This window comes from Heteronotia binoei, chromosome 12 (genome assembly GCF_032191835.1).
Source record: "Heteronotia binoei isolate CCM8104 ecotype False Entrance Well chromosome 12, APGP_CSIRO_Hbin_v1, whole genome shotgun sequence".
NCBI lineage: Eukaryota > Metazoa > Chordata > Lepidosauria > Squamata > Gekkonidae > Heteronotia > Heteronotia binoei.
Genome location: NC_083234.1, coordinates 1,261,597 through 1,274,047, shown reverse-complemented (window position 1 = coordinate 1,274,047; position 12,451 = coordinate 1,261,597). Strand labels below are relative to the sequence as shown.

Sequence of the window (12,451 nt, the reverse complement as noted above, 5' to 3'; positions counted from 1 at the left end):
TGACAAGGAGTAAAATTAATACATGGTACGGAATTGTACTTTCGCATCTCAGGAGGTATCTTGCACTGCCGAGGCAGACAGCCCTTCCACTGCACAAGTGTCTCGACTATTCAGAAATAAAGTGGCCCTCTGCTCTGATCTCTATTAGGGCCCTGTGTGGAGGGAGGGGAGACTCTGACTGTATTTTAAAAGTCTGTATTTTTTCCTTTCCTTTGGAAGTAGCAGAAGCCAGTCTCAGTGGCCTGCTAGTTCACAGCTATACATACACTAATGGCCGGGTAGGAACTGGGTAAGCATTAAAGGCCTGCTCTAGTGCATGTAACATCTAGCTAGTGCATGTGTAGGAACCAGGAGGGAAAGGATGCATTTCTAACCAAATTTCCTTTGTTCCTCTGTTTGCTGCTCTGGTGCTGAACTAAAGTATGCTTGTAACTTTTTCCTTTTAAATATTTTAATTTTTTGGTGCTGGTAGCCACCCGGCTGGGGCCAAAACACCAAATTCTTGAACTAGATCCAGTATTCTATTGATGAGAAACCCACCCTCTTTACATCACCCCCTCCACATTCTTGATCTGTTCCGCCCAGGTCACAGGAGCATCCTGAGATCCCTCCGGGAAGGCATTCCGGGAAATCTTCAGGAATCACCCTAGCACCAAAGTCCTTAGTTGGTTTGCCATCCATCCATCTATCCATCAATGGCACCAGCTCCCTGCCTCAGAGGACAACCCCTCCCCCTATTTTTAAAACTAAGAGTGTGTGTGTCCACAGGCCCCTGCCTAGCTGTTTGCAGGCAGTAATTGGTCACTCTCCACTGCAGACTCACCTCCACATCGTTTGGCTCAGGGTCCAAGTGGTCTGACACCTGCCATTCGTTTACAGGGCTACTGCCTTTAGAAACCTTGGAGAAGACCAAAAGCACACGTCAGCAGCCTTCTACACACTCCTGCTCTCATCAGTGATCTGCAGACAATCTTTGCACAGACCATCCTTAAAAAACAAGTCCTGTAGTACACCAATGTTTACCACCCTCCACTGTGAAAACTGACCATTTAGAGCCACTCTGTTTCCTGTTAATTAACTGGCTTTTAATCCACCAGAAGGCTTTCCCCCTTACCTCATGACTACTGAGTTTATCTAGGAGCCTTTGAGATGAGGAGTTTTGCCAAAAGTTTTCTGGAAGTCTAGGCAAAAAACATCTATTGGGTCCCCCTTGTCCACATGTTCGTTCACCCCCTCAAAGAATTCTAACAGGTTAGTGAGAGAAAATCTTCCCTTACATGATCCATGCTGATTCTTCCTCAATAGCTTTTGATTCTCAATGTGCTTACAAATTATATCTTTAATGATGATAGATTCCACTAACTTACCCAGTATCAACATTAGACTGAATGGCCTGGAACCTTTTTTTAAAGGTGGGGGTTATGTTAGCTACCTTCCAGTCCTTAGGAATGGAGGCAAATTTTAATGATAGGTTGCATCCAACTCTGCTAAAAATGAAAGGTCAAATAGATTCCTGACTTGTCTTGTGGACAACTTTCTTTTTCAGAAGGTGAAGAAGGAAACAAGGGGATCTGCTATCTTGGATTTGATTCTCACCAACAAGGAAGAATTGATTGAAGTGGAAATAGCGGGCACCCTGGTCAGTAGTAACCATGTGATTTTGTAATTTACAGTCTTAGGGAAGGGAAAAGCTATACATCGTCAGACTTATAGGTTGGACTTCAGAAAGGCAAACTTGCCGTTTTTAGGCAAGATTATTGAAAGGGCTGTGGCAGTGCAGCTTCAGAGTTTTCTGGATGACGCTTCTGTGCTAAACCCACATCAATCCGGTTTTCGTCCAGGTCATGGGACAGAGAGGTCACCCTCACAGATGACCTCCAGAGACACCTGAATAGAGGTGGCTCAGCGGTGCTGTTGTTATTAGACCTGTCGGCAGCGTTCGACACGGTTGATCCTCAGTTACTGACCTGTCGCCTTGCCGGCGCTGGAATCCAGGGGTTAGCCTTGCAATGGCTTTCCTCCTTTCTCCATGGTCGGGGACAGAGGGTGGCACTAGGGGAAGAACTTTAAAGAACTTTAAAGTAATAAATAAAAGTAATAAAACTATTCCGGCGACACCCACTTCTTTGTGGAGTGCCGCAGGAAGCGGTTCTTTCTCCAATGTTATTTAACATCTACATGTGCCCCCTCGCCCAGGTTGTCCAGAGGCATGGGCTGGGTTGTCACCAGTACGCTGATGACACCTAGCTCTACCTGTTGATGGGTGGGCAGTCTGATTCCGCCCTAGAAGATCTGTCCTCAGCATTACAAGCTGTGGCGGGGTGGCTCAGGCTGAGTGGACTGAAATTAAATCCGACGAAGATGGAGGTCCTATACGTAAGTCGCCGCCATCTGGGACTGGAGGTCCATTTACCGACCTTCGATGGGGCGCAGCTTATTCTGGCGCTCAAGGTTAAAAGCTTAGGAGTGCTCTTGGACACCTCCTTAACGATGGAGGACCAAGTAGCTGCCACTGCCAGGTCAACTTTTTACCATCTGCAGACGGTAAGGCAGTTGGTTCCCTTTCTTGGCTACTGTGATCCATGCTACAGTCACCTCGAGATTAGATTACTGCAATGCCCTCTACATGGGGCTGCCCTTGTCCCAAATCCGGCGACTCCAGCTAGTGCAGAATGCTGCAGCCAGGTTGTTAATGGGAGTGCCTTTACGGGAGCACATTTGGCCTGTGCTGAAAGCACTGCACTGGCTACCGATAGTATACCGGATTCGCTTCAAGGTGCTGCTTATCCCCTTCAAAGCCCTATATGGCCAGGGTCCTGCATGCCTTAGGGACCGCCTTTCCCCACATATGCCCCAGCGAGCACTTCGGTCCGGAACCCAAAACCGGTTGATGGCTCCCAGCATCAAAGAAGCTAGGCTTGCGTCAACAAGAGCCAGGGCCTTTTCCATCGCTGCTCCTAGCTGGTGGAATGAGTTGCTGGAGGAGGTGAGGGCCCTGCGAGAGCTCACCCAGTTCCACAGGACCTGCAAAACGGCACTCTTCCACCACGCTTTTTCATAATGACATCTACAGCGATGGATTGGGCCCAGAAACACCACCAGTGGCTTGTCTGGGACCTCCAGGAGTTTAAAAATTGACCAGTCTGACTACCTCCACTAATATCTTGTTGTCTGGAGACATCAAATTATCACCAGTTGGTTTAAATGTTTTAACAGTTTTAGATTTAAAATTGTTTGTATTTATTGTTAAATGGCTGGACATGCTGTTGCTGACCCCCGTGTTGTTAGCTGCCTTGGCGGGGGTGGGGGGCGGGATATTAAACAAACAAACAAACTTAGAACTCTGCTGGGTAAAATCCCATGTCAGAAATACTTAGGAAGAAGGGGGTTCAGAAGGGGGTTCAAGCGAAATACTGAAAGCGCAATCACAGACAATTCCTATGAGAAGAAAAAATGGAAAAACCCTAAAGAAGCCGAGGTGGTTCCATAAACAGCTCTCTAAAGACTTGAGAAATAAAAAAGACTCCTTTAGGAATTGGAAGAAGAGCCTTATAACCAAGAATGAATATAAAATCACCAATACTTGTAGAGAAAAAGTTAGGAAAGCTAAAGCTCAGTATGAGCTTAGGCTGGCCAAAGATGCTAAAAACAACAAAAAAGGGTTCTTTTCTTATGTTCAGAGTAAGAAAAAGAGCAAGGATATGGCAGGCCCGTTGTGAGGGCAGGAAAGTGAAATTGTAACAGGTAATGAAGAGAGGGAGGAACTGCCCAATTCCTACTTTTCCTCAGTTTTCTCTTCTAAGGGAAAAAGTGCTCAATATGGCAAAAACAAAACATATAATGAGGGTATGGAGTTGCAACCTAGGATCCGCATAGGGGTAGTACATAAACACCTAGTTTCTTTAAATGAAACTAAGTCCTCAGGGCCAGAGGAACTGCATCCAAGGGTCCTAAAAGAGTGTGTGGATGTAATTTCTGAGCCTCTGGCTATTATTTTTAAGAATTCTTGGAGAACAGGAGGTGCCGGATAATTGGAGGTGGGTAAATGTCCCCATCTTCAAGAAGGAGAAAAAGGAGGATTCGGGTAACTACCGACCTGTCAGCTTTCAATCTATACCTGGAAATGTTTTAGAACAAATCATCAAACAGTCAGTCCTGGAACATTTAGAAAGGATGGCTGTGATTACTAAGAGCCAGCATGGGTTTCTCGAGAACAAGTCATGTCAGACTAACCTTATCTCTCTCTTTTTTTTTAGAAAGTTAGTACTTTGCTGGATCAGAGGAGTGCCATAGGTATAGTTTATCTTGATTTCAGTACAAGGCTTTTGATAAGGTTCTACATACTATTCTTATTGACAAGTGGGTAAAATGTAGTTTGGAACCTGTTACCATTAGGTGGATCTGCAACTGGTTGACAGATTGCACCTGAAGAGTGCTTGTGAATGGTTCCTCATCCTCTTGGAGAGGAGTGACAAGTGGAGTGCCTCAAAGATCTGTCCTGGGACCTGTCTTTATAAATGATCTGGATGAAGGAATATTAAATTTGGAGATGATACTAAATTAGGAGGGTTTGCAAATACAGTAGAAGACAGAAACAGGATACAGGATGCTCTTGACAGGCTGGAAAACTGGGCTAAAACCAATAAAATGAATTTTAGCAGGGATAAATGTAAAGTTCTGCATTTAGGAAGGAAAAATACAATGCATGGTTATAGGATGGGGGAGATTTGTCTTAGCAGTATGTGCAAAAAGGATCTAGGGGTCTTAGTGGACCATATGCTGAACATGAGTCAACAGTATGATGTGGTGGCTAAAAAGGCAAATGCAATTTTGTGCTGTATCAACAGAAGTATAGTGTCCAGATCATGTGAAGTGATGGTATTGCTTTACTTTGCTCTGGTAAGATGTGACCTAGAGTTTTGTGTTCAGTTTTGGGCACCACATTTTAAGAAGGATATAGACAAGCTGAAATGGGTCCAGAGGAGGGTGACAAAGATGGTGAGGGGTCTGGAGACCAAGTCCTATGAAGAAAGGTTGAAGGAGCTGGGCATGTTTAGCCTGGAGAGAAGGCAGCTGAGAGGTGATATGATCACCTTCTTCATATACTTGAAGGACTGTCATATAGAGGATGGTGTGGAATTGTTTTCTGGGGCCCCAGAAGGTAGGACCAGAACCAATGGGTTGAAATTAAATCAAAAGAGTTTCCGGCTCAACAACTTCCTGACCGTTAGAGTGGTTCCTCAGTGGAACAGGCTTCCTCAGGAGGTGGTGGGCTCTCCTTCCTTGGAGGCTTTTAAACAGAGGCTAGATGGCCATCTGACAGCAATGAAGATCATGTGAACCTAGGGGAAAGTATTTGTGAGTTTCCTGCATTGTGCAGGGGGTTGGACTAGATGACCCTGGAAGTCCCTTCCAACTCTATGATTCTATTAACTTTCCGTCAGGAGATCTACAAATTCACATTTGATTTATTCCAGAACTCTTGGACATATGCCATCTGGACCTGGTGATTTGTCAGTTTTCAATTTGTCCACCAGTCATAGGAGCTCCTCTCTCATCACCTCAATCTGACTCAGGTCTTTCAACACCATTGTTGAGGCTATAGACCTGTTTCTTCAATGAGAGTACAGTCCCATCCAGACCGAGTGACACCCAATGCTCCCTCTAAGCTGCAGAGTCTTGTGAGCAAAAATTCTACTTTGTGAGCTACTGGCATGAAAGTTGTGAGCTGCTGCATCAATTAGTGTGCTCTGGGATCATCCTTCCTGAGCTAAGACAAAAATGTGTGAGCTGGAGGCTAAAAATCTATGAGATGGCTCACGCTCACTCAGCTTACAGGGAACACTGGTGACACCTTGCATCCCTGATCAGACCTTCTGCTCACAAGTAGCATTTCCAGCTTGTTTGGATTGAGCTTTAGTTAATTAGCTCATGTGCCTTCCAAAACCGCCTTCAGAGTACCACGGCCTCCTTGGGATCAGCCAGAAGTGAGAAACAGAGCTGAGCATCATCCACAAGTGGGTGACAACCCAGCCCAAATCTCTGGGGAATTCCACCCACTGTAACAGCTCCATTCTAGTCAAGGAACACCTTAGAGACCAACAAAATTGGGGTGGGGGGTGAGCTTTTGAGAGACAAAGCAGCCCCTTTGTCAGATACCAGGATAAGTGGTTCTATTGTTAGTCCAATAGGTATAATACCCAGTCTTTTGAATTTGGGAAGAAGGACAGTATCAGTTTGTACCTGTGCAAGTGCTTTCATGAGGATGATGGATTCCCACCCCAAGCAGCTGAACGTCATAACCCCTTCCATGAAAACAGTTTCAGAGGGTGGCAGGCAGCTGTGCTGGTCTGCAGTAGGACAGCTGGATTCAAATCCAGTTGTACTTGAAACACCAACAAGGTTTTTGGGGTGTGAGCTTGTGGCTCTTTTTAATTCTTGAAAGCTGATACTCCAAAGGGAGCTCCTCAGATGCTACAGGGCTTGAATCCAGCTGTTCTACCAACACAGCTGCCACCCTCTGAACCAACCCTCACTCAGTGGTTCCATGTAGATATTGGAAGCATGCCGAGGACAAAATGGAACCTGTGGCGACCACACAGTCCAGAGGCCGACGGGCTGAACAGTGATCACTGGTGGTGGCAGGAGCCACTGAGAGGTCCAGGAGAATCAGCAGTTGCCATCTCCAGGCCTAAAACTAGACTGGAGAGATTCCAAATAGCTAATTTCCTCCAGGAAAGCTTGATGTTGTCCAGCCAACATCCATTAAACTGGTCGATTGTTACGGAGATCTCCTGGGTCCAGGATAGGCTTATTTAGAAGTGGAAACACTACAGACTGTTTCAAGGCTGGGGTAACCACCCCCTCCTTCAAGAATTGGCCAGGAAGCCCCCACCCAGGCAGCTTTAGGTAGCCAGGTAGGACACGGGTCATACAAGCAGATGGTAAGGACGCTATCCATATCCTCTGCCTGAATAAATGTCAAAGTATTCCAAGCAACTGGGATCCCAAGTCAGCACCTTGGCACCATCTGCTCCTGTCATGACAGTGGTACAGCTGAAGTCTGTACTGGTGCCATAGATTTCACCTGCCAAGTGCTGAGTGAAGCAGTCACCACTGGCCACTGAGATGCCAACAGGCATCTGACCACCTGGAACAGCTCCGCCGGCCTACACGCCGTTTCCTGTCTTCAACCTGTGCTCATTTGGTTAACAATCTAGGAGTTATACTGGATACAGGATTACTACTGGAGAAGCAAGTTAATAAAACTGCAAAAAATGTTTTTTTCTAACCTGATTAACCCAGAAGCGTTTTATCGTCTTTCCCAAAATTTATATCCTGCCTTTCTGCCCTCATAAGGGTCACATTCATATGATATTTTTGCTTCCCTGCTCAATCCAAATATTCTATATGTGGAGAAGTTGCAATTAAGGATAAGGTACATAACAGTAACAGCAGCCTTTAAAATCTAAAGTTTCTGGCCACACTGGAGGTACCCAGGTTAAGAGCAGGCTGAGAGCAAGTGCTAGAAAACAGCTGTTACATGCATATGCACCTATATAGCACCCTGCACCAAACAAAAACTGGCTGTATTTTACACAAGCTGAAGATTCTGGGTTACCTCAAGGGCAGCCCCATGCAGAACACATTACAGCAACCTAAGCAGGAGGTATGGGAAGGCCAACTGATCCCAGCATGGAGCGTAAATGACAAAAGGCACTCCAAACAACAGTGCCAGCTTGCTTTGACAAAAGAAAGGCCAGACAAATCCCCAAATCTCTTAAAGTCTGTAGGCATACGATCTTCTTTAGATAGAACAGATTTCCTGACACCACCTGTCTTGCCTGGAAGCAATATCACCCTTAGCCACTAGAGGGCATCATCCAGACACTGCTTCCGTACTTATGCAGCAGTAGCTGAGATTTCATCACAGTAATACGTCCATCAATGTTATCTCCATATTGGAGACACTCAACATCCAAATTCCAGATGGATTGAGACGGATTGAGTCTCAGTCCGCTGCCAGGCCTATATTATTTCAATTTCTATAGTTAGCTTCTACAACTGGAATTTTGGTTCAGTTTCCCAGAAGGCTTTAGGACCCTTCTGAAGATGTGACCTTCATGGTACAGATAACGCTGTAAGTGTCTCGTTTGCCTCACATGACTTTTGGATTGTTTATATACTGTCAAATTCTAATTCACAGAGTGTCAGAAGCTGGCTCCCTGGGACTCTCTCAGTCAACCTCACTTTCCTTGACCCCAAGTGATAGAAAGAAAGGGCTGAGCTCCGCTGCGTATGTCACTCTGTGGCACAGTTGGTTGGCAGTTACATTAACTCTTGGATAGAAAAAGGCATTTAATGTGTGAATGCAGTTTTGCTCCAGCTCGTCCTGAACTAACCACCCTTGTTATGGGTCTTGAGTCAGAGCCACCAAGGATATCCTTTATAACATTACTGTGCACAATGTTTTTAAGTATTGAATTTTGGATTAATGTATACTGCATACTAAATTCTTGATTGGATTCTTCATATGTTTTAATCTTCCATATATGGTTTCAACTTTGGAATGGTTTTTCCTCTCTTTCTGAAACCACTGCCCCCCCCCCCTTCTCCAAGCCTAGTGGGAATGGGAGTCCTGGGTGGGGGAGAGACGGGTTCCTGCCCTCTTGCACCAGCCATCTCTTTGAATGGATACATGTCGACATGAAGGAGCAGAGGAAAGAGCTGCAAACCTCCACACACAAGGAGCTCCCAAGGGGCTGATTCCAGCTCTCTTAAGGTCCAAGATCCAAAACTGAAGGAAGGTGGTTGCAGAAACCCCCAAACCTTGTTTCACACAATTCAACAAGGTGCTATGATTGATCATATCAGATTCATTTCACAGATCTAACTAGACCAGGGGTGTCAAACTCATTTGTTCTGAGGGCCAGATCGGACAGAAATGAGACCTTGTCAGGCAAAGCTATTTAAGATTAGGTAGCAGAGATATAAACTTTATAAAGGACAAAGATCAACACAATTAAAGATTTTTAAAAACTTAAAATAAAATGTGCTTAAAACATTAGCACTCATCGGTCTTCAAGGTGCTTTCTTTGTATCTCTCCCATGGGATCCAGGGAACTGGGCAAAGGAAGCTCTGGCTCTTTCCTTCCTCCCCCAGGGGGCCAGGAGGGAGAGGAGCCTCAGCCAACAGAAGGAAGAGAGGCTTGGCTCAGTAGCTGTGCTGTGTAATTGAGAGAGCTTGACAAAGCAAGCTCTCCTTCCCCACCCCCACCCCGCAACTTCCTCCCCAAGCCTGGCAAAGCAAGCTGTGATGCAGAGAGAAGCAAGCGAGAGGCAGCAGGAAGCACATGACAGCCAGTTGCTTGGCCCTCTGGGACCGCATGTTTGAAACCCCTGAACTAGATTAAAAAAGGAGGAAATACTTCGTCTTGACTTGAAGCTATAGATCACCTAGCAGCACGACTGTTTGGTCATTGGCCAAAACAGTCTGAGCAAAGATATGATTACAGTCAAGGGAAGAAGTCTCATCCAGATATGCCTCAAAGGTTCTATGAATCTGCCAATAAGGACAAATGCAAAACGTGTATAACTGCAAGCAAGTCCTGGCTGAGGGGAAAGCAGGGTTGTGCTAATCAAGTAGTCTTCAGTGCCAGCAAATACTGGGACTGCCGAAGCGCAGGCTGGCCACAAAGACATACATTCAAATGCTTTTGGCAGCACAAGAAGCGCTCGTCCCATCCTGTCATGTGCGCATGTTTCCCATCAAAAGAAATAAGCTCCTCTCCTCATTTCCCCCCTTGTCACTGTGGCGCTTCTGGGTACATAAAGCAAAGAGCCCAAAGCAAGGAGAGAGGGGAGGGGGTGTTTGCATGCACAGAGGGGGCCATTAGATAAAGAAGTTACAGGCAAGTGCAGTCCTGCTTCCATCTTTGTGCCTTCTGCACAGCCCCACATTAGGAGAAGGACCAGCTCACTTGCTCTGGAGGTGGCTGTGCAGACAGCTCTCAGCTGAAGATGTTCTGGAGAGCAGCTCTCTCAGCCACTGCTCCACAGCAACGCTTGCTGAGGCGCACAGAGCCGCTCGACCCCTGTGGAGGACAGGAGGCAAGGCCTGTGTTCTGGGGGCATGCCCAGAGAGCCTTGATACCACCCAGAAGAGAAAGCAACTGAGCCAGAACTCCCAAAACATATAAAAACACCCTTCGTCCTTTCCAAATAAAATAATAAAGTTCTTTTTATTACTTATTCATTTATTATATTTGATTTATAGGCCACTCTTCCCTGCAAGCAGGGCTCAGGGCAGCTAGTAACAGAATAAAATACAATGTATTAAATTATTTTTTAATTAGTTAATAAAACATTCATTCAATTATATTACTGATGGTGACACCTGGGGGAGAATTATGGGGGATATACGAGTGCCAGACTACTCAATGTCCTGTCACTGCCTCAACCCAAAGCCTGGCAGAACATCTCTGCCTTGCATGCCCTGTGGAAAGGGCACAGGTGTTCTGCAGCAAAGAGTTCCACCTGGAGAAGCCAGGGCAAAAGGACAGCTTCTTATGTTCAGAGCAAAGAGCTCTTCTTGGGGCATACCAGGAGAGGCAGGTGGAAATTGCATACTCGACTGTGGAAAGACAGAAGACTGGGAGAGGGGACCACCAGCTGCACGGAATTTGGTCAATGGTGGATTCCACTGCAGTGCACCTAACACCCACTCTTTGTGCTGAAGTAATGGAAAGCAGAAAGGCTATCTTAAAGAACAGGAAAGATAACAGACTTGAAACGATTGGTTCAAAAAGTTTATGCATTAGCTTTGCAAGAACAAGGGAATGGTTCCACTGAGAGACTGGGAGGAAAGGCTGAACAAACCCTTAAGGAATCTCTTTTACAGACTGGAGGGGAAAAACAGGAACTCGTGAGAAGCTGACATGGCACTCAAGCGCATTTTCAGACAAGTGACTGCCAACGTAGAATCTCTTCGCTCCAAGAGGCAGTCAAAAATACACGACAGAGAACACCAACGTAAAGCCGTAAGAAAGACATTTCCTCTGAAAGTGGTGGGAAGGACTGAACCTTCTCAGAAACCAGGATGGGACAACGGATGTGAATAAGCCAGCCTACAGGGTCACTGCTGCTGATGCAGTTTTAGAACTTTCACCTCCGTGGCCAGGCTGCTCCTGGGCAATCCTAATGTCAGTGCACGGAAGCCACGGTTATGAACACCAAGTTGCCACCCATCCTTCATGAAGAAGAGTTTGTAGCAAACAAGGCTTTCTTCTTCAGGCAGCTAGCATGCTCTGGGCACTCAGGGGAGCCTTCTCTCTCTCTCCACTGCATCGATTTTGGGCCCGCTGGCCAGGACAAATCACACTCTGTTCCTTTTGTGGAATCGCTGTTGCTTGCCTTGTGTTCACTTTGCACCATCTGCTCATCAGTACAAGTTTCTAAAACCTTAGCCTTGTCTACATTCTTCTGTACAGACCCAGCATCTCTCTAGAGACTGAACAACAGTTGATGCTCAAATCTGGATTGCGATGCGGCAGGCAGGAGTATTGTGTGGCTTATGGCTAACAAACAGTTAATCAGCCTAGATAATTTGGCCCCCAAAAAGGAATTTTTGATGTCTTATAAAGGAAAAAAACAGCTATGTCATTAACTCACATTTGATAAAAATTCTCTTACTTCAACAAAACCAACAGAAGGCAAAGAATTCTTTGGGTTTAGAACAGTTATATAGTGAATCATGTTCCCAAACACTGTTCCTTTTTCAGAGCAGCAGCTCTGGCCGGGAAACTTTCTTTACAGAACACCAGCATGCTTCCCAAATGAGCAGCACATACCTCCTCATTGTCCAAGGTGGTGCCCAGGGCACTAACATCCACATGCAGGTTCTTGAGAAGTCCGGCTTCCCCACGGGGACACTAGACATGCAACAACAAAGAGAGGTCACATTAGCCAGAGGACTGCTCTCAAGTCATGCTGGGGGTGAAGAACGCAAAACAGGCCCTGGTCTAGGAACCCACTGGGCTAGCCAGCTTCTTAGCACAGGTTAGCTTTGATTCAGTGGAGATGCTCACAAGTTGGGTTCCCTGGCCATGGCAGCCCCACTTCCCTGCTGCAGACTGGCTGGGGAGTACCCAGCTCCCAAAGCCATGTTGCACACAAACTGTGAGCCAAACAGGCTGCCTCCCCTGCCCAATTCAGAGAGCACTTGGAGTCCTGGGAGAAATGGAAACTGAACAATTTATTAATTAATAAATTAGAAAGACTGTACAGAGGAGAAAAATCCTCAAAACTCCTACAGGTCTCTGAGGAATACAGAAGGTACAGGACATCCTATGCCTAAAATGACATCACCCAAAATTATACAGAATAAACTTGATTGGTTAATCAAATATGAGTCCATATACTTGGGAACGCCCTGTTGGGCATTCTGCTGAAC

At 45.9% G+C, this 12,451-nt stretch overlaps 1 protein-coding gene across 1 annotated transcript in view; it reads right to left on the bottom strand.

Moving 5' to 3' along the window:
* CEP164 (centrosomal protein 164) overlaps positions 1 to 12,451 on the bottom strand; it is a 119,301-nt gene that overhangs the window by 92,592 nt on the left and 14,258 nt on the right. The window contains exons 6-7 of the mRNA XM_060251327.1: positions 11,850 to 11,930; positions 824 to 898 (exon numbers count right to left, since the gene is read on the bottom strand). Of these exons, the coding sequence (XP_060107310.1) occupies positions 824 to 898; positions 11,850 to 11,930 (156 nt within the window). The remainder of the gene's footprint in view (positions 1 to 823; positions 899 to 11,849; positions 11,931 to 12,451) is intronic.